This window comes from Xenopus laevis, chromosome 1L (assembly GCF_017654675.1).
Source record: "Xenopus laevis strain J_2021 chromosome 1L, Xenopus_laevis_v10.1, whole genome shotgun sequence".
Taxonomy (NCBI): domain Eukaryota; kingdom Metazoa; phylum Chordata; class Amphibia; order Anura; family Pipidae; genus Xenopus; species Xenopus laevis.
In genome coordinates, this window is record NC_054371.1 from 154,796,894 (window position 1) to 154,823,799 (window position 26,906).

The 26,906-nt window shown below is 38.9% G+C and overlaps 1 protein-coding gene across 1 annotated transcript; it reads left to right on the plus strand.

Moving 5' to 3' along the window:
* Nucleotides 1–390: 390 nt before the first annotated feature.
* On the plus strand, nt 391–26,743 carry lpcat4.L (lysophosphatidylcholine acyltransferase 4 L homeolog). Its single transcript, XM_018259980.2, has 14 exons — nt 391–618; nt 10,900–11,042; nt 11,176–11,393; nt 11,513–11,625; nt 11,748–11,808; nt 11,919–11,977; nt 13,668–13,702; nt 16,719–16,773; nt 16,908–16,990; nt 17,158–17,283; nt 20,623–20,764; nt 22,338–22,436; nt 23,706–23,859; nt 25,905–26,743. Exons 1-14 carry the CDS (start codon nt 499–501, stop codon nt 26,063–26,065), a joined length of 1,569 nt encoding a protein of 522 aa, XP_018115469.1. The 5' UTR covers nt 391–498; the 3' UTR covers nt 26,066–26,743.
* Nucleotides 26,744–26,906: the final 163 nt, after the last annotated feature.

Consider the following 26,906-nt stretch of genomic DNA (forward strand, 5'->3'; position numbering starts at 1 on the left):
AATAGGGTAATGTGACAACTTTTCTGCAGATTTGCCCACAATCAGTACCAGTCATCTCTAGTGTTAGTGAAATAGTATTTTTTCTTTTTTTTTAATGATATCCATATGAAACCGGTTGGTGGGGCCTAACTGTTAAGGCAATAACACAAAATCCCTTGAGTAAGTTCTTTTCTAGGGCTGCAGCAGGTTTCTACGCAAAATGCACCCGAAGTGATTAGTAAGCAGCCCTGCAGTGTGTGACATGTATACACTATTGATTTTAAATACATGAGCTAGCAACCCCATTCTGCTCACAACAGCTAAACTGGCTTCTCTTGCCCACGGCGCTCCTGAGCAGTCATCTGATCTCCCCCCAAGTACAATAATACTGCAGTCATTCTAGGCAGGGAAGGGTTAAGGTGAAGCTGACTCTTTGCTCCTCCTACATCCTATGGGCCGATCTTAACCCCGCCTGGGCCCTGCTGCTAACAGTGCGGGTCAGTTTCTCTTTCAGCAGTCATGAGTGAGGCTGATCCAGTAGGAGAGAAGGGCCCTGCTGAAGATGATGGCGAGGAGTGTGTGCCGTTCAACCCTTTCCTGCATGAGTTTGAGCCGAAAGGCTTCTGGCAGAAGGCGAGGGTGAGTGTGCAAGGACGGGATGTGTAAGGGCTGATGGAAGACTACATAGGAATGGCACTTTATAGGAGCTTGCAGCTGTGGGGAGAAAGTCCGGCTGCGCAAGGAGAACAGCACCGCAGAGCCTTGTCACTGGCATCACTGCACTGTCACACACACACGATCGCTCCTACAGCTTCTACTCTCCATGCACCAATAACAATATCGCTTATAATCTAACTTCAACAACCTCTGTGTGTCCTGTAACTGAAATACACCATTTGTTCTATTTGTGTTTATCATCAGAACCTCTTTCAGTCTTCTGCTGGCCTTTGCTAGAGACACAGAAGGGGCACCTTGTGACTTTACAGCATTGAGTATTTGCTTTCAGGGTCCCACAAGACTGTACTCTCTGTGCTGCACCATTAGGTGTAATGTTTCATTTAACCATTCGCTATCAGTCCCATTCATTACTACAGTGGGCATATTTTCTTTTTAATACGTGTTTCCCCAACCATCATATTTTCGGAGTAGCCTGAACACTGAAATTATGGAAGAGGAGGTGTTCTAGTGCTGGTAGTGGAAGACAATCTGCAGGGCTGGATGTTATGGTTAAGGCTGCCACCCTGACTTGCTTGGTAACACTGAAGAGGTGGCTATTTATATCAGAAAGGCGGCAACCCTAGGTGTGGTGTCCCCTGCTGTTGGGGTGCTGCCTGTTTAAGTTCTACAACATCTGGAGAACTCATACGTGATGCAGTGTTCTCTCTATGTCAGGGGTGCCCAAAGGGTAATTCAGGATCTACCAGCAGACTTTTAGCTGGTGATCAGTAGATCTCAAGACATTGTCAACAAACAGCCCTCCTATTATGTTACGGTTACATAAGAAATAGTTGTTTGTTACAAATAACAACATTTTCTCATGAATCAATAGTTAAGTCATATTTTCATGTTACAGAATGCTAACAATACTTTTATGGATGTAGATCTTGATGGGACATCATCGCTAAAAGTAGACCCCCACATTAGCAAAGTATGGGCCCTCCTGCTCTAGGTCCACAATTCCCTGTCTGCAGAGTGGTAGACTAAATGACAGGGTGAGCGTTTGAATGAATGATTATTTCCTGGCCTAGATTCTACTGAAGCACAGCAGAAAGGCTATTTAGGGTGAGTTTTGTGGAGAACACCATTTTGGTTTGCAAAACATTAATGGAAGTGACATTCTCTCTCATTTTCTGATGGGTCTTTGCAAAGAATGCACCTGTACAATTTTATGTGTGGTCCACTGATTGTTGTGTGTGTGTGTGCTGTTGTCATAACAATATGTTCATACACTAGAGCAGAGCTTGGGTATCTGTTGCCTGGATGCCTAGTTTGAATGCTATTTAGCATGGAGTTTGGCGTCATGTTATTTTGTTCCTAAGTTTTGTTAGTGACATTTATATTGGTTACCGTATATTGTTATGGGGGTAAGGGCTCGCTGAACAAATCTAAGGCTATAATGGGGGACCTGAAGGGAAATGGCAAACCAACGGTCTGGGTTGATATTGTGCACAAGTGTTCTCTTCAGAATTTTGATAATATTCACAGACTTACCTGTTGCACTAGACAGGTAGGGGTTCAGTGACTCCCTCCTGTACTCCAATCAGGTCGCCAAAATCAGCCAATGTCATGATAGGTTTGCACAGTCTGAGGAAAGCGTGCTGTCCGATGGGCGAGGCGGCACATCCTATAGATTAAATGTGTCACAGACTGGGGTAGTGAGTTGTCCAATAGCAATGGGAAATGTCAGGGACTGATGCAATCGCATGCACAATTAAGTGTAGGGAATCAATTGAGTCCAATGTCTTCAGAATTAAGGCTTACAATTTATTTGATTACTAAATCTCTAGCAGAAAATGAAGCTGTTAGAAGTATTGCATTTAAGCATGAGGGGCATCTTAAATGTATCAGTGTGATATTATTGACAAAGATGTTCACCCCCTTTAAATTGATTATAATCCATGTTTAGTGATGTAATTTGTCTCACATGACCTGGACCAGTGTAATAAAAAATCATGTATCCAGTTACTAAAATATGAGGGCATCAAAAAATCTCTTGAAGGTGCCTGATCACTAAAAAAGCACTAGGCCTGAGGCCTCTTTCTGCGTGGATTATTCCCTAAATTAGGGGAGCTTTTTGATACACACTGCATTGAAAGGAACTGCCTATAGCCACACCAGAAATGCTGCAGCATTAGCTGTGAAATTTGTAGGTGTGGGGGTAAAGTGCTGCATGTTGTGCATGGCAGTTAACATATTTCTGACATATTAAATTGTTGTGCAGGAGGTGACTTTTTTTATAGCCTCTCAATAGCTGAGGTTTATTATCCCATGTATTTCACTTGCAAAACTTTTTCACTTTCCTATAGACAGTACTGATGCGTGACCACAATTGACATACATAGTCTCTACATACAAACACCAGCAAAATATTTGTCATCCATTTATATGCAAAAGTTGGTAGTTTACAGAGATGTCAACCTCTTTGGGTTAATTGCTGGGAGATTTTAAGCCATATATGTGGTATACTCCTGGAAAATACAGGAAAGTTGACAGGCCCCGCACTTCATATCTGCTATATTTTTACACCATACAACTTAACACATGGAACCTGCATTTTAATGCAAACTCCATTTGGCACAAAAATCCACTTGTCCGCCTGCACCCGAGCTGAGGCAATGTATCTGGACATTGAGGAGCAGATTCTCTAGTCTACTACATCTGGCACTAGCCTAAGAAGCCATGTACCCCCTACTCCACAATATATTAGAAGCCACTGTCAGCCTGCAGCGTTGTTAGGGATTTAATTGGTCACAGAATATAATATTTAGGTTTACATAATTCCTTGTATTATTTACAGGGCATAACTTATGTATTGTATGGAAAAATGCCCTCCTTAGTTAAAATTTCAGTGGATGTTAGAAGTCACCTTGGAGCTCCTTAGTATATGTAAAATTACTCTGCCTTCCTCCTTGATTCTATATATGGTCACTGAGACACTTGGTGGCTTATTATTTACCTTAGATGGCACTTTATTGCATCTTGCAGAAGATGTCTTATGTGGTATAAACTGAGGAATGGCAGCACTATGAGCTTATGTGTAACACTGTATAAATCTCGCTAGCCCTGCTAGTGACACTTTGCAATGTTTATATCCGTGAAATTGCTTGGCCTTATAGTGCTTATAACCAGTGTCTCAGAATAGCTGTATAAAAATAGAACTCTTGATTATCTTTATTGTCCCTGTTGCCTCATTTCCCTGCACTTCCTTTAAAATGATAAGTGGAACAGCCATTTAGGGAGCAAATCGAATGCAGTCGCAGTGAAGTGGCCCCTGTTCCTGTGAAAGGGCCTCCTGCCAGGAGCACAGCAATGTTCTTGTGTCTCTGTAATAACCCTATGTTTAAGGCCTAACCACTTTAACTGCTAATTAGTAACCACGGAAACCTGAACAGATCTGGGCCTACTTCTACAACTATATTTATTTACATGATAATATTTGCGTGAGGCAGGAGCCTAGCAGCAGTGCTGCCAATTGTTGCTTTTCTAAAACGATCTGTTTACATATACAGCATTATGCTAATGATTATTTGTATCCTATGTGTAAAAAAAACATTACAGGTGAGAAGTTGAGGTCCTTTGCTATAGTATAATTAATAACATGAGAAAGTGATTAGTATGTTATTAGCTAGGAGCTGCCTATCATGCCAGGCTGAATTGTGGATCACACAAATTAATGTTAACATAGAGATGAACTACCCTTTTAACTTTTAGTATGTTATAGAGTGGCTTATTCTAAGCAACCTTTCATTTGGCCTTTATGTTTTCTTTTTTTATATAGTTTTTGAATTATTTGCCTTCTTCTGACACTTTCCAGTTTTCAGATGGGGTCACTGACCCCACCTAAAATCAGATGCACTGTAAGGCTACACATGTTTTGTTATTGCTACATTTTATTACTCCTCTTTCTATTCATATTCCAGTCTCTCATTCAGATCAATGCATGGTTGGTAGGGTAATTTGGACACTAGCAACCAGTTTGCTGAAATTGGCAACTGGAGAACTGATGAATAAAAAGCTAAAAAAAATCACAAACAAATTTTTTTAGAACAATTGCAAATTGTCTTGGAAAATCACTCTATGCATCATACTAAAAGATAATTTAAAGGGTGAACAACCCCTTTAGGTGTGGGATCTATTATCGTGAGTGCTTGGGACCGGGGGTTTTCTGGATAAGGGCACCTATCCTCTAAATACACGATAAGATTAAAAAAAAACATTATGATGATTTTACCAACAACATAGATTGTTGCTTGCTTAGTTATTATCAAGTGCAAGGTACTACATTATTGAAGAGACAAAGCAATTTGATCAAAAGATTAGATTTTTTTTGGTTTTAATTAGGGATGCACAGGATTCAGTTCAGGATTCAGCCAAGATTCTGCCTTTTTCAGCAGGATTCGGCCAAATCCAAGTACCTCGCTGAACCGAATCGGAATCCAAAAAATCACGTGACTTTTCGCCACACAAACAAGGAAGTCAAACATTTTTTAATAGTGCTCGGTTCTCTTTCCCTGTTGTTTCCCTAATTTACTTACCGGATTTGGTTCGGTATTCAGGCGAATCTTTCACTCGGGATTCTAATATAATCCTAAATCCTAAATAATCCTTAAATAATGCATCCTTAGTTTTATTACACTACAACACTATTAAATAACATTGGCATGCTGCATGATAATTTGAGTCCTATTATGCACCAGTCAGATCAGTCTAGGGTCGCCACCTGGTCAGTATTATATTGGTCTGGTTGGTAAAAATTATTCCAATTTTATTAATAGGGAAAACATAATAAATATATAGGAAGGCCGGTATTTTTTTCCAGGAAAGGTGGAGAGCCTAATCTAAATGTATTCAAGTCAGTTATAGAATGAATTACCCACAGGCATTTAAATGTGTTTTATGTGTTATGCATTTTTATGCTTTCCACCACAGGGCAGCACAAGAGTTAAGTGATTTTACTCTGTCATGTAGGTCAGTGCCCATAGGAGCGGAGACCAATGCTGAACGCAGAGTAATATAGGTCTTGATCATAATTTTCTGCGTTCACTGCTGGTATTTGTTCCTGTGAGTATAGACCAACAAGGGAATATTAAATCAGTTAACTCTTGTGCTCCCATGTGGTCAAAAATCTTATGATAGCATCACACAGCAGACATGTACCGTATATACACATGGATACCTCAGCAGAACTGTGTGCTATTTTTAATTTGCTCCTATATCTTTTTATATGTTTATTACATTGCAAGGCTAATTAGTAATTAATTTGCCTGCATATTTTGTGGTAATATTGGATTGTGTTTGCATTTTGCATGTAAATTATGCAGATACTCTAAATACAAGAATGAAATCTTGGCTGATAAGGGGAACTTTATTCAGATTTTCACTTAATCCAAACCCTTTAGGCCATGTGACCTTGGACAACTGGACATGACTGTATTTGAGATGTTGGTCTTTATGCTATATTGAATATACAAGTTTGGTATTAAATGTGGTTTTCAGCTGAACCATTTATGTAGGGTTATGGGAATACAAAAGTGATGGATTTGATGCATCCCTAGTAATTTAATTGCCTATTATATGTTAGGCAATTAATTGTTATACATGCAGGATATGGATTAAGCATTTGTCCTGTCTTAAATGGAGAAAGCAACTTAAATGTAATTGGCAAAATGTTTCTTTTAGTTGCATTGTATACATATACATTAGATACAATACATGCACTTGATTCAACTGTACTATTCCAGGAAAGCCAGATTTGTCAGTTATGCTGAACTAGGGGAGGCAAGATCCTCTTATTAGCTGAAGTACAAATGTAAACCATACTATATGAGTATTGCACCCCCACCCAGGCCAGTTGGACTTTCTAATTAAGCTTCTAGGTTTATTACTATTATCAGCTGCATAGGATGATGCCTTCAAGACATTTCCCTTGAGAAGGTATTGTTATCTATCTGAGGTTATCTTTTCTCATTTCCCTGGCTGCTGTGAAAGATCCATAAAGTTTTGATAAAAGCTGTTATCCTAGCCGTTCCTAGCTCCTGAATAGATAATGTCCATGGTAGTTTGACAGGCAAATAACCCCTTCGGAAATTACACTCTATCATCCACCAATTATGTGTGCCGTTTATTCAGAATGATCTGTATCTACCAAAATAATGCAGAGTGCAGGTGTGAGATTGTGGCAGATTCCCTATGTATTAAACTATAACGAAGTGGAGATTTTTGCTCACTGTTTTATAACTTTTATTATTAAACCTCTAAAAACCTTCTTTTGCTTTACATGATAAGCCTTCTTTGCCTAGGCTAATGTCACACTGAACAGAAACTCATCCTGCTGAAAGACACAGGCTGAGAATCAGCCCCTACACTGAAATTGTTCCTTTGCCTTGTCTGCACCTGGATCCATTGCGTTGGTCTGGGTGCAGGCACACACTCACGTTTCAGCACAGAAATCCACAGCATATGCTTGCAGCTGGGCCAACTCAATGGATCTGTTTGCAGGCAAGATAAGGGACTGAAGTTAGCCTAACATGTAATCTGCAAAATAAGTAAAACATTTTGCTCAGAGTAGCACTTCCCTCTAAAAACTCCTAATGATTCATATACAGGCCAACCATTTGAAATCATAGGGCCCCATACAACCAAATTTTCAGGGCCCCAGTGCCCCGCCCATCCCAAGCCCCACCCCAGATCCCACCCACTCCACATCACAGTTAAAAGACCACATAGACATCAGTGCTAAATAAGGTAACCCCCCCACACACAAGTTATAAAAAGCTATTGGGGACCAGGGCTCCCTATAAGTTAAAATAAATTGGTGCCAGGGCTTCCCATAAAAGTTTTTTTTTTAAAAAAAACATTGGCACCAGGGCCCCCCTTACAATTTAAAAAAATTGAGGCCCCCAAAGAATATTTTTTTAAAAAAACATTGCCGCCAGGGCCCCCTTTCAAGTTAAAAAAAATTGGGGCCCCAAAGGATATTTTGTGGTGGCAGGGGCCTATAGAGTATTAAAATAATACATTGGTGGCCAGGGGATTAAAAAAAAACAAAAAAAAACCACAATGGAGTTCAGTAGAATTGAACTTGTGGCTTCAGGAACTTCAACCTTTCGTGAATTTGGGTCTTTTCACCGTTCATGACTTCGATTCCGGCAGTTTTTGTGGCTTCAGGGTCTTTTCAACACTTCGGGACTTCGGCTGTTAGGCACTTAGGCTGTTCGGGACTTTGGAAGGAGGCGGCACGGCTTTGGCGCTTTCAAGGGGGGCCCGGCTCTTTCAAAAAGTTCAGCACTGCCGTGTGGCTGACACTCGTAATATGGCTTAAAAAGATCTCAGCCAAAGTATAAACAGTGTAGACAATCTAGAGAATCAGTCTGAGCCCAGGCCAATGGCATGTTTGCAGGTGCAGAAACATCATGGAGCAGAGGTGAGTAGTCAGGCTGTTTCTTGGCCTGAGTTTAATGTTTGGCCAAGAAACGGCCACATCTGGCTCTAGCCAAATACTTAAATATAAGTAACTGATGCCAGTCTGACCAAATACTTAAATACCCTGCTATAAGTAACTGGTGCCAGTCTGACCATGACATTTTTTTCTTTGAGGCAGCTTTACCACTAGTTCATATACAGTAGAACCCTGTTTTTTACATTACTCAAGGGGCCAAGCAAAACAAACTTGAAATTGCGAAAACGTAAAATCCTGAGGAAATTAATGGAGTGTACGAACACAGGACCACAAATGATCCGGGAAAATGTAAATTTGGGAAAAGTAAAACCGAGGTTTTACCGTAGATACAATAAAGCTATGGTTCCTTGGTTAATAACTAATACCCGTTTACCCTCTCTCCCTCTCTTCCATGTCATATTCCATGTATTGTAGCTCTTCATATAATCATTTGCAAACCTTAAGCTGCTAATTTTGTCCCCAAGAAATTCCACAGTTATGATAGTTAATAGTTGACATTTTTCCTGCTGTCTACACCTGTCTGTAACTAGTTTTTTTATTTTCTCTTTTTTTAAACCTTCTATGAAAACATGATTTGATTTACAGGTCGTGTGAAGGCCTAGTCACCTTCATTCATATGTGGCAGCTACTGAACTCCTCCAAAAGATTCCTTATTATTTATAGCTTTTCTATATGTTATTCTTATAAAGATACTTCATTTTTTTTAAACCCTAAAAATTCATTTATGTAAACTCACTCGGTGTTATCCTCTGAGCACTTTTGAAATTTACATTAGTTTTCGATTTGCAGCCGTTATTATTAGCAGCTTTAGACTGCAGCAGCTCTTTCTAAAAGTCAAAATTAGCAAGAGTTACGGACTATAGAAAAAGTGCATAGAAAATGCATCCAAAGTTATGGTTGCTAGCACTCTGACCTTCAGAGGTGCTGAGCTAAGCCTTGTGTTTGTATTCTCAGACTCATCTAAAACTGCTAATATCTTAGAAACCATGAAAAATGTAAAGTTAATGTTGATTTCAAACGTGCTCAAAGGACCAATCTGTGTTTTTGGGTTGTTTAGGTCCCCTTAAAAAATTTGCTCACATTGTTTAAGCAAGCATTCTTTTATGTTAGGAGTAGTCCACTGTAGTCACTGGATTCAGTAGATGAGCCTTCTAGCTAAAGCCCCACAGTATGGCAACTCCCACTTGTATTAAAAAAAAAAGCTAATAAATGCAAGTGCCCCTCCATCGACCTGCATTGTCTCATTTGTCTGCAAATTTCTAACCAAGACCACTTCATCTTTATCTGAAATAAAACCCGGACCAACAACAACAAACCGTGGAGCTTATTTTGGGTCCACACAGTGCTTACTTTTCATCTCTATTTTGGGGATATTTTCTATAAACAAATGTTTTACCTTTAAAGTAAGACAAATTGCTGGTCCCAGCGTAAGTTCAAAAAGTGTATCGCTGTGAATTCCTAGGAGCCTGTGTCAGACTCCCAAAAAGTATAAGATACTGTAATAAAGTTGGAATAAACAGCTTCAAAGCAGTATTTTCAAACTGCATGTGTTTCTTTTATTAGCAGTGCAAAACACTACATGTTTCGGGTACAACCCTTTTTCATGTGTACAATTGAAAAAGGGTTGTACCCGAAACATGTAGTGTTTTGCACTGCTAATAAAAGAAACACATGCAGTTTGAAAATTCTGCTTTGAAGCTGTTTATTCCAACTTTATTACATTATTTTATAATGTTTTACCTTTAATTGCACCCAGGACTGCAATACCAAAAATGAGAAAGGTTTGCTCTGAAGCTTAATTGTTAACAGACAATTTATTATGGGGTGTGTAGCAGTCTGTTCAGTCCAAATAAAGACACGATGCCAAGTGCTATAATTTGGAGCAGACTGTTGCTAAATATTGGAGCTGGAGAGGTAACGGTTACTTGCCTAGCCTGAGACTTCTATTTGCAGATAGATGTTTATTCAGTACAGCACAAGGCTGTAGGCCAAGTAATTTGACAGAAGTTTCAGCTGATAAATGTACTACATTGTGTTCAGAAATAAACTCCTGTTTCTCAAGGCTCCATATGATTTGGATTCTTTTCAGAGAGGCAAACCATTATTATTAGTAATTTTCATCATAAACGTATTTGAATAAACACTTCAGTTAGTGGCTGTATATAGCGTTTACATGAATGCATGTTTGTGTTAACTGCCTTGCGTCTGAGGGTTTTTTTCTTATTTCTAAATATTTGGGCTGAAGGCCAGAGTCACCAGTTAATAGGATGTTTACACTAATGTGTGGTTTCCTAAGAAAAGAGGCCCACATGTCTCACACTATTTACAATCCGTTTCATTAGCCTGGTGTTAGGCTGCTTAATGAAATCTTATGTTGGACAAAAATGATTAAGGATGGGAACATTTGTTAGGCCAGAGCTGATCTTGTGCTTGTCTGAATTCCAGAACTGCAGAGCATTGCACTGTAATCGGCAAAGTCAGAGGTCATTATTTTGCAGTCTGTGCTGTTCTGGGACTAAAGATGTTAAACTTTTCTGATAGGAAATGGACATTAACCTGACCTTTTAATTACAGCAGATGTTCTTTGTTGGATTTGCTAATGCTGATAACTTTCATGCTTTTTGGGTAGCCCTAGCCCTTGGCCCACATAATGCATTTCTGTTTACATGTTCCTTACTTTGTTTTCAGAGCATTTTTCATAATTAAACTTAATCAAACCCTTTACTGTCTTGTATTTGTAGTTCTATATCCTGGGGTTTACCCTGTTCCCTCTGCGTTTCCTCCTGGCTGCTATCTTCCTCTTCCTTATGTGGCCAATTGCTGCCCTACGAGTGGCTGGACTCGCAGATGAAGAACTGAGCCGCTCTATACGGCACCGCCGCACGTAAGTGTTTTGCTAAATTACAAGTAGACTATTCTGTAACAATATACTTTCACCATTGTGTAGTGAAACATTTTCATTTCTTCCACCACTTCCTCCACATCCCATTCCATATGTTTCCTCCCCTTATACACAGCATTCTCCATCACCTGATTTACCTCCTGAGCCGCTCTATGTTCTTCATGTGTGGTTTCCACTGGATCACCATACGTGGCCGCCGAGCCCCCGCTTCTGAGGCCCCAATTCTGGTTGTAGCCCCTCACTCCACCTTCTTTGATCCCATAGTCACTGTGGTGTGTGACCTTCCATCTGTTGTATCCCGAGTGGAAAACCTCAACATCCCAGTGATTGGAGGTGAGCAGATTAATTCCTTATTAATTCCTTATTAAAGTCCTACTAACAGCCCTATTATATGTGGTTTTAATACTTTTGCTGCAGTGTCTGTATAGAAATATTTTTCTTTTATATCATAGCACTACTCCGTTTCAATCAGTCCATTTTGGTTTCCCGGCAAGATCCATCTTCTCGGAAGAAAGTAGTAGAGGAGGTAAAACGACGAGCAACCTCAAATGGAGAATGGCCTCAGGTAGCAACATGCCAGTTATCAATTGCATATGGAAACCTTTTCCATTTAGCTGTAAATTTAATCTTTTTGCTGTAGCTTTCTGGAGTCCTTCATTCTTTTTCTTTTTTTCTGCATTTGTATAGGTGTTATTCTTTCCAGAGGGAACTAATGGTAATGGCAAAGTTTTGCTGAAATTCAAACCAGGTGAGAAATGGCAACAAAGGCCTTATTCAAGAGAGTTATACCCAGCATATTTTGTATTTTCCTTTGCCATTTTTTATTGTCCTTGTACTCATTTTTCTTCTTCTACTCAGGTGCCTTTGTTGCTGGGGTTCCAGTTCAGCCATTGCTTATGAGGTATCCCAACAAATTGGTGAGTGCTACAAGACTCCTAAACATGAAGTGGGTATTTTTTAATTTATGTTTCTGTGTTTTACTGACTACAAAAAGCAAGGAACTGTCTTTTTGAGTATAACATATGTGGGTGGCTTTTGGAAGAGTTGGACATGAAAATCTATTTGATTGCTTGCTACTAACTATAGACATGTAAAAAAAAATTGAAACCTATTTTGAAGGTATAGGACAGTCGTCCCCAGCCAGCAGCTCGTGAGCAACATGTTGCTCTCCAACCGCTTGGATGTTGCTCCCAGTGGCCTCAAAGCAGATTATTTTTGAATTCTAGGCTTGGATGCAAGTTTTGGTTTCATAAAAACCAGATGCACTGCCAAACAGAACCTCAATGTAGGTTGACAATCCACATAGGGGCTACCAAATGGCCAATCACAGCACTTATTTGGCACCCCAAGAACATTTTTTATGCTTGTGTTGCTCCCTGACTTATTTAGGTTGAGGATCCCTGGTATAGGACAACAAGTAAGTGTTGATGCCACAATTGGGGAATGACGCAAAGGTTAAATTTTTTAGTGAAAGTTCTGAACTTTGTGAATTAACAGAAAGGTGACTTAATGATCTCTGTTGCTTGGTAAATCTTCATTTGTATCAAGCCAAGTCTGTAAAGTGCTTATTTTCTGGCCAAAGACTTCATCTCCTCTACCTTCCTCCATGGCTGCTGACTTGGCTCACACTGACCTCTGTATACAAGAATTTATTTGAATTGTGGCATGAGCGATATTTCTATGTGTTGTATACAAAGAATGGGCATGCTGTGTATTGGCCACTTTGAAAATTATTTATTTACTATATTTCTTTACATTGCACACAAAACATTATATTTTGTTCACATTTTTAAAATACTACATGCGCTGAGAAGTTGATGGATCAAAATAAGTAAGAACTTGTGTGATTCTTGTGCACCCCAACATTTGTTGTGTGTGCTGACCCTAATTTTGTGTGCACCTAAATTGAACTCAACACCAGATTTTAAAATGTGTGCCATTTGCCAAGTAAAGCAAAACTAGTTGGCCAGAAAATGCTCTTTGTGAGTGTGATGCTCCTTGTGAGTGTGATGTCTCCGGCACTGGGTTCGAGTTCCTGGTGGGGATGGCCATGTTTGGTCAGACACCTGCATGATAAGCAAGTCTCCCGGCTAGCTCATTATGCACATGTGTTTGAAGTCACGCATGTGCAAAATGAGTTGGGAAATGAGTGAGTTTTTCACTAGGGACTGAAACCAGTGCCACCCCATAGTGAACTTGAAAGTATCTCTTACCACCAACAGAGCCCAATTGAATTTTTGAAATAGAACCATAGCTAATATTTATAAACATTGGGGTGATCATTTAAGCAATAAATGACAATTCCAATGCATTGACTTTTACAATGAAACCATTGATTAATTAAATGATTTATTATAATGAAATAAATGGCAAATTAATGTAACGAAAGCCAGTTAATTAATAAATGGCTAGTTCAGTACTACTGGGTTGTCGTTTTAATGGTTCTTGTTGATTTGCTCAGTGTAGACATCCCTTGCTCTTCTATCAAAGAAATTGATGGTGTGGTGCCTTCTGATAAGAATCCAACTTTTACTTTATTTGTAGTCAACATAGTGTCACTAAAAACTGGCTTTACTAATGCATATTTTTTTTTTTCATTTTGTGCAGCCTGCAACTATCTGGACATGGAAAGGGAATGGAGTGTAAGTTAATCACAACTGAGCATGATTTATTTCACCTAAATTTTTTTCGATCTGTTGTCCCATCTTACATTTCAATGTGTCACTTGTTGGTACACACACTTATATCACACATAATCACAGCTCTGCATGCTGATCTTTTTAGCTGTTCCCAGATTATAGATTCTGTGCGTCAGTGACACTCTGACACTTTTTCTTTAATATTTGCAATGCGACTTATACCATATTCCCAGCATTAACTTTTTACCACTTTTAATGAAAAGCAAGTAAATAATCATGTAAGTAAATAATCATATTTCTTGTAATGCTGGGGCTTCCTAACAATTTAATCTGCAGCCAAAGCTTGTTCACTTGTAATGCATAGTATTGAAAATAATTTTTCTAATTAGTCTCCTTAATTAGTCTACCTTGTTTTTTTTATTCAACAAATATTTCACAGGGATTTTAAATAAATTACCAACCATTGAGGTAATTGGGGCAGCTTGGGATGAGAGGGAAATTGGTCATATGCGAGTCAGTAAGCAGCTTAAAGAATGCCAGATATGTGCACTAAAAGCCTATTCATTGCAGTCATTTAGAGGTTACACAACATAGAAATATACAAAGCATATATTTAAGTATAGATAAACAAATGTCAACCACACCAACTATAAGAGTCAAGTAACGGCCAAAAATGCAACTTGTTAAAAACTATCTTCAGTTTGATTTCTGCATTAATTCTGTATGACAAAAAACTTGCCACACATCTTGTTTCTAGGTAAAACTCACAAATATTATTCAATGCTTGAGCTAAGAAAAAGTCAGAGTGCCCTGGAGGCAGGGTGTCCTAGATACAATAACTAGTAATTTAAGATAAAAAGCATTAGATGCAAAAGAGAGCCTTTTGCCACAGCATATTCATAAATAATAAAAACAATAAGAACACATATTCACTCTTATAATCCTGTGCAACTGACCCTTAATTTTTAACTGCATATTTTCCCCTCTGCTTCTTAAGTTAATATACTACTCTCTACTGCTATATACCATTGCACAAGGCTTTTTGGAAACAAATGTCTGTTGTTTGTGTGTGTTATGTGATATAAGTTCTCATTAGAAGAATTCTTTAAGAGATTGTTCACATTCTTCATGCTATGTACTTAGTATTGCCTAACCAAACCATAGCTTAAGAGAATAGTCTACTTATGGAACACATATTTTGAATTGCATGAAAAGGCAATCGTGCTTTTTTACACATAAGCATGCTTCTATGCCTTGGGTGGAGGCTGCAGTATAGCACGAAGAAAAACTTCAGGAAGTTATATAATTACGTATTACTACCCTCCAGCCTGCTAAAGGGGAGACTTTGACATGTATTGCTCTTCAGGCATTGCAACAGGGAGGAATTTAGCAGGATTGGCACTGAAGAGGCCTTTTCATACAAACACTATGGAGCACTCTCAGAATGAAAACAATTGATTTCAGTTTATACCATGTTAAAATAGGGCAGTTTCATGGGCTTGAGAGCAACATGATGCTCACCAACCCCTTGGATGTTGCTCCCAGTAGAATCAAATCAGGTGCTTAGTGTTAAATTCCTGGCATGGAGACAAGTTTTGGTTGCATGAAAACCAGGTGCACTGCACAGAGGTTCTTGCAGGCTGTTAGTCCATATAGAGGCTGCCAAATAGTCAAAGGGTTGGGGACCCTGGTATATGGTATAGGCAGACTCCAAATACTCCCGTAGTCAATGATGTGAGAATTTAATAGAAAATTTTGGGGACAGTTGTTTCTTCATGTGTTGTTGTGGGCAGGGCCAAAGCACTGGGGATGTGCAGCTCTTTAAGGGCAGAGACACACACTCAGATTTGGGGAGATTAGTCGCCCCAGCGATAAATTGCCTCTTCTTCGGGGGCGATTAATCTCCCCGAACGGCTAGAATCTAAATTGCTGGCGGGAGGCACTCGGAGCAATTTGTTTTCCGAAGTTTCCTCGTAAGGCAACTTCAGACGACTACGGAAAACGAATCGCACCGATTGCCATCCCGCCGGCAAATTGCATTTTAGCCAGAGGTAGTTTGGGGAGTTTAGTTGCCCCAAAGAAGAGTATATTTGTCGATGGTCGACTAATCTCTCAGAATCTGAGTGTGTGCTCTTAATCCCCTGTGCTCCAGAGATGGTAACTCTAGCAGATAATTTTTGCTTTATGACTATCATCAGCTGGGCATTGTGCATTTCAGTAATACGTGGGAGGGTTAAGGTCCCCATAGACGCAAAATTTCGTTGGTGAACGATCGATTTCAGTGCAATCCGACCAATCCGTCAAAATAACGATTGTGCATCGTGCCAAAAAAAGTATAATCTTTACATCTATGACCAGCTTTAGGCTGTATTTAAAGATGGTTTTGTGCACCCTGGTGTAAGATTTCCCTTTGATTATGCCATTTCATGTTGAGCTCTTATCTATTCCAACTCTTGTAAACAACAGGCTTCACAGAGACCTTGGTGGTGGTGGTAAAAAAGCAATGGGTTGCAATGATGTCCATGCACCTTGACTTCTGCACAGCTTTCATATTTTCGTTTTGCACTACATGTAGGAATTCCTTGTCTGTAGAGATGAATGTCTCCTTTTTTTCTCAGCTGTGGCATTATAATTTAGAAATGCATGTTATTTTCATATAGCTGAATGCAGTGCTTTATTCTGTGATATTTCATACTGATAGGTGCTAGATGTGTGCCATGAATGTATTTGTCCTTTAAATACATACATCAATAGTGTACAATGAACTGCAGACATCTGCATTTATAATTATTTGTTAGGCTGATTTAGTACTAAGATGTTTGTACATCTATTCAGGAGATGATGCTTGAGGAGGGCAGGTGGATGAATTCTCTAACCCCCCACCCCTTTGTCATTATCCATGCTCTACTTAATAATTTTTTGGTTCTTGCTAACAAGATTCATCTGTCCTCTCCACATTCTTCTCCCTCTTTAATTTGTTTTTGTTATCTGTATTTATTGTTTTTTTTTTCCTTTCTAGGTTTAAGGTTCTGTGGCTCACAATGTCTCAGTTTTATATCAACCTGGAGATAGAGGTGAGACACTGTAGTTGACCTTCAAAAAATCCTCTACATGTTCTTCTAACTCAATCTTCTACCAATTCTTATTTAAGTAATAGCAATATGTCTTGTACATGAACTTCTCCGATTGTAAAATATTTATGTTGCAGTTTCTGCCAGTTTATCACCCTACTGCTGAGGAGAGGACTGATCCCACACTCTATGCTTCCAAAATTCAGAAGATAATGGCTGAGTAAGTCATGGGGACTCACAAGGCTGGGAGCGTCATCAAAGATTAGGCTGAGTCTTAGTTATGTGCTGAGATACTTTGGGAACCCTTGGATAAATGTAGATAAAAGAGCCCTTAACTTTTCAGAATAGTCTATTTAATGAAATCAATTTTTCTTTTCTATTTCTCAGTGCTCTGGCAAAACCAGCAACAGAGTTTGAGCTAATTGGAGACACTCCAGTATCACCAGTTGGTCACCTGAAAGTGGCACTGGATCCCAAAATTTGGGAACTTGGGAACATATTGGAAAAGGCAGGGTGAGTATAGTTGTGTTTTCCATAAATTGTTGCCACTAGGTGGATTGGACTGTGAGAGACCTTGGAAACAAAATTATGATGTGGCTGCAAATACGTGTGCATATATAAGTAAACCTCAAAAGCTTCTTGCTTGCCCCTTGTTGGAGTTAAACACTATATAAAAGGTTTGCTATTCTGTTGCTTTCATTCAACTAATAATGACTAAGGAATGGAGTCATTACACAGGGAACTGCAAAGTTACAGGGATCCTGTCATCGGAAAACATGGTTTTTTCAAAACGCATCAGTTAATAGTGCTACTCCAGCAGACTTCTGCCCTGAAATCCATTTCTGAAAAGAGCAAACAGATTTTTTTATGTTCAATTTTGAAATCTGACATGGGGCTAGACATTTTGTCAATTTCCCAGCTGCCCCTGGTCATGTGACTTGTGCCTGCACTTTAGGAGAGAAATGCTTTCTGGCAGGCTGCTGTTTTTCCTTCTCAATGTAACTGAATGTGTCTCAGTGGGACATGGGTTTTACTATTGAGTGCTGTTCTTAGATCTACCAGATCTACCAGGCAGTTGTTATCTTGTGTTAGGGAGTTGCTATCTGGTTACCTTACCATTGTTCTTTTGTTTGGCTGCTGGGGGGGGAAAAGGGAGGGGGTGATATCACTCCAACTTGCAGTACAGCAGTAAAGAGTGATTGAAGTTTATCAGAGCACAAGTCACATGACTTGGGGCAGCTGGGAAATTGACAATATATCTAGCCCCATGTCAGATTTCAAAATTGAATATAAAAAAATCTGTTTGCTCTTTTGAGAAATGGATTTCAGTGCAGTATTCTGCTGGAGCAGCACTATTAACTGATTAATTTTGAAAAAAATTTTTTTCCCATGACAGTATCCCTTTAAATGAAGGAAAGGAAGAACAGATGAACATGAAGAAATACAGGGTTATTAACAGAAAAGTTGCTGATTTTATAGAGGCCTTCAGCATTGTGCCTTTATATGGTCACATTTGTCTGTGATATGTAATATCGTTCTGTTTTACAATGGGGTACATTATTCACTATATACTGATATCTATAGGGCAGAAGGATTTGGTTAACGTACAAAACACATCAGTTGGCCACTTGGGGGGTTCACTTCAAAGATAAACCTGATCTGATCTTTGTCTTCAAAGGGTAAGCGTTTTTTCCCTGGATTAAATTTCATTCAGCTTAGTGATGCTGCATTTATACCAGGGATATTAATGATGTACAACCATCATTTTATCTTATCCTTGTAGCACTCTTGAAGGCATATTTATTATGCCGTGTAAAAAAAATGGCTGGACAATACACCACATATCGCCAGGCTTTGCCGTGTAAAAAAACGTAACATTTTTAAGTGTACCATCAAATCACATCCTCAGAGAAAAAGAAGGTACTATGGTGACAGGAACATAATGTATACGTGCACCATCCTTCATCCAGACAGGCACTTAACAAACTTTGGGTTGGTTTAGGCTCTTTCACTCAATGTGTACAACTCTTGTTATATTCATTTTGGCTGTAATCTATACATTACATTATTTTCACAACAGGACCTTCTCTTCTTTTAAAGTGCATGTAAAGGCAAAAAATAAAATCCCATTTTTACTTTCTTTAATGAAAAAGAAACTTATCTACAATATACTTTAATTAAAAAATGTGTACTGTTTTTATAAGAAACCTGACTGTATACAGTGAAATTCTTCTTTCATTTACTGCTGTGGATAGGAATTATCTGACGGTCCCTAACTGCTCTGCAGGGAAACAATCATACTTGTGAACAGCAGGGGAGCCCCCACCTTACTTCCCAGCCATGCAGAACTGAAGCGGCTTTGTTTGTTTCCCTGTAGAGCAGTCGGCGACTGTGTAGAGATTTGTATTGGATTTTATTTTTGCCTTTATATCCCCTTTACTGTTTCCAACTCCAGCTACAGGGACAAAGATCATGGAGCCAGATTTAAACAGATAAACTCGGATTCTATTTGAAGGATTATTTTGCTGCAGCCACTGGTTCTGCAGAGTTGGAGAAAGTTTGTATTAAATAATACAAAAACTGTAAAATCCACATTAGATTACGTGACAACACAGGACCCAGTGCAGTCTGCATATTCTGATTATTAATCAGTCTTGCTGTTTCGGCTTCTGGCAGATATTATTTGACTTGTGCTGTTTTGATAATTTATGATGATGCCTAAGCAGCCCAGGCCACACTGAGCATGTGCACAGTCTTGGCCTTGCAAAGATGATTAACAAAGTTACAAGATGGTGACCAACTTTGAAAGCATAGATCATTTGTTTGATTAGGCTTGTGGTGCAGTAAGTTCATGTTTATGTTTAGTATACACAATACAGCATTTCTAGCCTTATTCTATTTTAGACTTTACTTCCCCTTTAAAGTTTTAAGGAAGAAAGTGGTGGATAATAGATTTCTATATATATATATTTTAAAAGATAATATTGTCATTGTTGATTGTATTCACTGACACATTATGCTGTACACCTGCACTTTGAGATTATTTAAATTGTCAGTGTTGAAATTTACACAATACACGGAGTGTTACGTTATTTGAGCATTAATTTACGTTGGGCACAGGTGAGTCTGAGTGCTGTTGCCGAGCTTATCTGCCTTCTCCCATCTCTGATTTGCTTAAATTCATTGACGGAAGCTTATAATTTCTGTTGGGTGGTATCAAGTCCAGTATAGCATCCTCTATGTTATGCAGTTGTCATTACTTGCTTACCCCGGTTATAACAATTTTGTGTGTATCTCTCTTTCACACACTACATTTGTGTTTCTACTTGTACAGATTTTTCATTTCATTCAATAGTCTCAGGAAGGCATAACTATAAACCCATATATAGTCATCCCACTGCCCTTTTTGCATCTATTCTATTTATTCTGAATACTGTCTATCCTTTCAAATTTACTTGCCACTCCCCACTCCAATGTGACACCAGTGTTGGACTGAAGCACTGGGGGCCCACTGGGGCAGCAATACCAAGGATCCTCCTGGGGGCCCCACCTGACTCTCCTGACTTCCAGACTCACTCCCCCTCCACGCTTGCATGAACATTGTTGCACTGTGTCACAATATGCGTGTCATCATCTCCTTTTCTTGGGGAAACGCGGGCACCAAGCCTGTGCGACACCAACAACCACCTATATCACCCATGGATTCCAATATCACTCATTGCCCTTCTGTCTTCTTTGGAATACTCCAGTTGAAGCATTATTTGAAAGCATAAGGGTGTACATAAGTGTAAGGGATTCCCGGTCTAATATCTTTCCAGAATCCTTAAACATAGTGCTGTTTTTCCTTCACAGGTTCTCTCTTGATAGCGTGCAGGGTCTGATTGATCTTTGCCTAGAGGGGGTGTGCTCTCGCGTGGGATTAGACGAGCTTGCAGAAAAACTGGGTGTGACACAGCATGATGTGATTTCCAGCGTTTTCAATTATTTCCACAAGGTGAGTAAGACTCGCATTACAAAAGAGCAACTGGGTAGGGTATCTAGGAGGACAGTTTGTTCTTGCCTTTTTGTGAAGATGTTTTCAGTAGATGGTCCAGCAATCAGATTACGTTTGGGACACACGGAGCTACTAGTAGCAGCTACTTGTGCAAAAAAATAAAAATAAATAACCTGCCATCTCCAATACTGAGAATTGCCTCTGCTAAAACACATGTAATGTCTTAGCAAAGGCAATTATCACTATTGTCTTTTTTGTAGCCGTGAGGCAACTTCGGGTGACTTTGGAAAACGAATCGCCGTGAGCGCCATCCCGCTGGAGATTTTTCATTATAGTTGGTGGGAAGGTAGGCAGTTCTGGGAGATTGTCATCCGGAGAAGAGGCGATTTGTCGCTGGAACGATTACCTCCCCGAATCTGCACGTGTCCTTACCCTAAAGGGTTGCTCTCCTTATAATTAACTTTTTGCCTGGTTGCTACCTCTAAAAATTGCTAGCTCTAAAAAAAAAATATGCAGCCAAGTGAACCCCCCAACCCCAAAAAACATTTTTTTTTTATTTTTCTTGAAAAAAATTAAGACTAGCTAAAAGGTTGCTTAGAATTGGCCTATCTATAACATACATACGTAATAAAAGGCATTAAGTTTGCCCAGGAGCAGTAACCTATATCAACCAATAAGATGTTTTATTTTAAACAGATGACCAGTAAATGTTACCTGCTGATTGGTTGCTATACGTTACGGCTCCTGAAAAGTTTATTCCCATGTGGGCTAAAGTGAATGTGAGAATTTGTATGGCTTCCTTTAGAAACAAGATTTCCATTAGCTGCACTCTTTTACATGTGAAGACATGCCGGTCCACAGCATGGTACCTTGACCTGGGTAAAACCTGTAGACTAAAATGATGCCTTTTTACAGGAGGACCTTTAGTGTGATGTACAGAGGTAGGATTGTCTGAGGAGGCACATGATATTTGATGTGGTTTATTGGTTAATGATAGATGCTACATTTAGTGGGTTATTTACTAAACTCCAAATGCAAAAATCAAGAAAAATTCGTGATTTTTTTAATATAAAATTGGAATTTTAAAAAATCACAAATTTATTAAACCCTGAGGATGGAAAAGTCAGAATCAGAAAATCTGGCATCTCAGACCTGTTGAGGTTGCATATAAGTCCCAATGATTTTTTGATGTGCGCTGGGGTTTTGGAAATACCCTGAAATTTTTGAGTTTTTGTGTAAAAAATCAGAAAAAATATTGAAAATCAGATTTTGCAGATTTTTTTTTTCCCGCAAAGAAAATTTCAGGAAAGTGTATTAATAAAAAGCCCATGCGGATTTGGTCTTAGTTTTTTTCAGAAAATATTGAGATAAATTCGGACTTTGATAAATAACCCCCTTAGTTCCTAGAGAAATAGTGAGTCAATAAATTACAATTGGTAGATTTTGGAATATACTGATAAATGCTTATAGCTCTACATACATCCAGTAGTGCCCCCCATATATTGTCATTTTAGTTGAATTCAGTGCTCTGTGACTGAGTTTTGGATTAATGACAACTGCTGTATTTTTTCAGGATGCCTCTGGCATGATAGATTTCCGAGAGGTCTCTTTGGTGCTGGCTGCTCAGGATGCAACACGATCAGCAGAGGAGTTAGCAAAACTTGCATTTGATGTAAGTATCTCCATACCTCCACCACACAGTCCTCCACCAAACAAAAAGCAGAATTACTTACTTCCAGTAGACCATGGGGCAAATTGACTAAAGGACGAAGCGCCTAACGCTAGCGTTAATTCGCTAGCGTAGCGCATTTTCGGTAATTCGCCGATTCACTAACGGACACTGCCGTAAATTCGCTAGTGTTACTTCGCACCCTTATGCCTGGCGAATTTGCGCAACGGACGTAACTACGCAAATTCACTGATGCGCGCATTTTTCTGAACGCTACCTTTCACGCCAGACTTCCTTCGCCACCTCAGACCAGGTGAATTGCAATAGAGTAGATAGGGATTGCTTCAAAAAAAGTTAAAAATTTCTCTAAGTCCCAAAAAACGCTGCCGTTTTTTCTTTTTTTATGGGTGATAGGCTGAAAGAGATCGAAACATTTTTTGGGGCTCCCCTCCTTCCCCCCTACATTTCCTAACTCGTGGCACCTTAACTATACAGTGGGCACATGTGTAGGGCAAAATAAAAATTTTATTTGGTGTTTTGAAGGTTTCCCAGGCTTGTGTAGTGATGTTTCATATACTGTACCTCCATTGTAACTTCAATTTGGCGCCGTATGCAAAGCATAGCGTAGCGTAACTTTGCTTTGCTTGGCGAATTAACGTTAGTGCAACTTCGCAAACTTACGCTTCCCCTGAGCGCAACTTTGAATTTTAGTGGATTTGCGTAGCGCTGGCGAAAATACACCTGGCGAAGTGCGGCGAAGCGGATGCTGGCGCAACTACGAATCTTAGTGAATTTGCCCCAATAATGGTACCACTGATTTGCACAAACATGAGGTGTGTTATCCAGAATGCTTGGGACCTGGGGTTTTCAGAATAACAGTAATTTGAATCTTCATATCTTAAGTCTATTAGAAAATCATAAAAACATTAAATAAACCCAATAGGCTGGTTTTGCTTCCAATAAGGATTAATTATATCTTACTTTGTATCAAGTACAAGCTACTATTTTATTATTACAGAGAAAAAGGAAATCATTTTTAAAAATTTGAATTATTTGGATAAAATGGAGTCTATGGATGATGTCCTTTTCATAGTCGGATGCTCTTTGGATAATGGGTTTTTGAATAACGGATCCCATACCTGTACAGCACTTTAGTGTATGAATGTCTCTAACTGCTAGAACAGATTTTATATTGGCATTTATTTTCTCTTATTCTCCTACCTTACGTAACATAATTTGTTTTTCAATCTCTTCCCCAACCAATGTCTTTAGCTCTTCTCTACCTGTGATGCTGACGGCCGTTCCCTCCTCTCTGCTGATGGGTTTGCATCTATACTGCGCTCGCTTCTTGGCTCACCCCCTGCTGAAAGTGGGAAAGTTTTCACAGAGCTGTGCGCTTACACTGAGCTGCATGGCCTGACCCAGGGTAAGTTTGTGGGGTTAAATCTTGCTGAGGTTATGGTCTTGTGTTTTAAAACTGGGTATTAGTGTATACTACTTTTTTTTTTATACGGAAATTTTAAAAAATCATGGGACTACTGTACCTCAAGAGCTGTGTGGCAGTTCCATAACAGATTCTAAAGCAAACCTATTTATGCCACCATTATTAATGTTGGAAATAAATTTCAGCCTCTATGCTGACCTGTGGCAACTGTTTGGGGAATTGGGGAGCAGTGATTGCATTTACAGGGTGGGAGGGGGTGCATAACATATTGGCACCACCTCCACCCACTTTATTTAGCTTTAACCTAAACCTGAAATAATAATTGGTTACACAAGTTAGAGCACATTGGGAATAGGGAAACACCAGGACCTTTGAGCAAAGAGGCATTTTAATAAAACATCTTACCTCCAGCACTGTATGCTGTACTGTATCCAGCCTCTGTGCTGAACTGTGGCAACTTTTAGGAAACAGTGATGACTTTTACTGGAGGGGGGTGCATTACGTATTGGCACCACCCCCCACCTCACTAAATTTCACTTTCATTATCCTTTTAATCTGAAACTTGCAGGGTTAAAAATATTGCCTGCAGTTACACCAGTATTAGAGCTATTCATTTTTTGACAGTCTTTGCTGTATTAGATGCAGCGATGTACAAATGTGACTTACGTTAACCCCAAAATAAAATTTGCCTAATAAAATAAAAACATAATTTTAAGCAACTTTCCAATACACATTTATTCAAAAGTTGTCAGTGGTTTTAAAGTTATTAGAAAAAACAATTGCTATTGAAAGCAGCATTTGCTTAAAGGACAAGTAACAGCATTTTTTTTTAATTCGTAGTATACAACGAAAAAAAAACACAAAGACAAATTAAACTTTGAAATCCCTAAGTCTTTATTAAGAAATAACTTTGCGAAACTCTGCTTGCGATCTTCTTCAGAAAAGGCGACGGCGTTGATCCATTGTGCGGTGCTCGATTTCTCCTCCTTGGCTATCTCCTATAAGGCAGGGAGGAGAAATCGAGCGCTGCGCGATGGATCATCGCCCTGTCGTCTTTTCTGAAAAGGAGTTTCACAAGTTTCGGTAAGTTATTTCTTAATAAAGACTTAGCAATTTCAAAGTTTAATTTGTCTTTGTATTTTTTTTCTTTGTATACTAAAAATTTGATCTTACTGGTCCTTTAACTCCTAGTTGTTACTATTTAAACAATATTGCAAATGTCTTTGTTCCTTAGCAAAGACTTATTCAGCTGCCTTGTTTTACATTGTATCAACAGTCTGAGCTATCAGGGCAGATGATAGAAAGGACACTGTTTTCAATAGCAATACATATACAAATAAGTTAAAAAACATGCAAAATGTGTAATGAATGTATATTGCAAAGTTGCTTAGAATTATGTTTTCTTTTATTAGGCAAAACATTTATTTTTGGGTTGAGATTTCCTTTTAAATACCAAAGAAAATGTATAATGTATGTATAATGCAAAGTTGCCTAGAATTGTTTTCTTTTGTTAGGCAAACATTATTTTTTGGGTTGACATTCCATTTAAAGTATTGTAAACCTTCAAAATAAATTGAAAATTACTCTGAGTGCACTTTCAATAACGTTTTCTATTAAAATATTTTTCTAGTTTTCAATATATTAATAATAAAATAAAGATTTGAAACAACAGCATTAACCCCTGGTCATTGTGGCTGCCTAGGTGCAGTCAAAAAGAAAGGCAAGAAAAGCCAGAAAATAAATGTTGCCCTGTTGCCCGTGAAAATAAATAGTCACCTGACATTTCTCTAATGACATTAGCAGTCTGAAAATTAACAATATTGTAACAATATAATAACTGATGATATTTAAAGATGATTGATCTAAAGTGCTCAGAGTGGTCTTACAAACACTTTGTGAATTTCAATTTGAGGGTTTATATTTTCTTTAATAGTATATTATACATGCCTAAATATAATTGTAGGTCTTGTTTAACTAAAGCAGCAAGAACATTAAAAAATAAAGACTTTATCTTTTTTTTTTTTTAGATGGATTTGTGGGTTTTGCCATTCTGCATCCTTGTTACCGTCACCTGTTTCTCTTCTACCTGCGGCCTCCATCTTCTGGCCGCCGGAAGCCACCCCAAATCCAGCATAATGGGGGTTGTTCTGGGAAAAACAACCCTGGGAAACAATCCAAAATGGATTGACAACAGGGAGGGAGGGAGGGAGAATCTTTTAAGGGGGTGGCGTGGGATTAGGAAGGGGGGGCAATTAAAAATTACTTATCAAGGGAGATAGTGAAAGGAGATTTACTCTGCTTGTGTCTGTAACACGGACTGGAGTGGTCCATCTCTATGTATGTGGCCAGAAGAACATGGGAAGCCTGGCAGTAAATGAAGTTTAAAGCAAATACTTTGTAGGGTTTTAATGTGAATGCTGTACAAGATTTTCTTGAAAGGCATTAAACTTTTTAAAGTGTTCTTCAAATTTTAATGAAGAAATGTACCCACAGCATGTGGTCACATGGTCAGGGTAATGGAGGAGCCAGCATTTCTTGCTTTCTGAAGGAACCGTGCTCCTGTGATCATGTGACAGCGTGGGGGTTAGCAAGACTGGCTGCTCTGCAATTCTACAATTCCTGCTTAAGATGTGCTATAGGAGCAATACTCTGTATATTTGTTACCTGATTGGGTGCAGGTTGGGGAGGACGGTGTCACCTCAACTATATAAGCTCTCAGGAAAACATTCTCCCTTCCCCCCCAGAGAATTTTACATTTGTATCTTATCTGGACATATTTGTTTTCTGACAGATCCTGTGTATTGGAAGCTGTTGTTACGGTTCTCGATAATATTATAATTATTTTTATTAAAAAAAAAAAAATCTGCCTTCTTTGTTTTTTGTATCAGTTATAAGCTGTTACCACAAAAGTAACAGCCATAATAAAATAATTACTTCAGCGAGAGTGAAGAAGGGGCTATGTGGTAAAGTCACAAAGTTTGTAGTAGGGATGCACCGAATCCACTATTTTAGGATTCGGCTGAATCCTT

What these genes read in the sequence shown, in the direction of transcription:
- lpcat4.L (XM_018259980.2), top strand. Translation starts at nt 499, where the DNA reads ATGAGTGAGGCTGATCCAGTAGGAGAGAAGGGCCCTGCTGAAGATGAT. An exon ending in ACATGGAAAGGGAATGGAGT is followed by an intron (nt 13,703 to 16,718) that starts GTAAGTTAATCA and finishes TTTCCTTTCTAG; the next exon opens with GTTTAAGGTTCTGTGGCTCA. An exon ending in TTTTCAATTATTTCCACAAG is followed by an intron (nt 20,765 to 22,337) that starts GTGAGTAAGACT and finishes GTATTTTTTCAG; the next exon opens with GATGCCTCTGGCATGATAGA.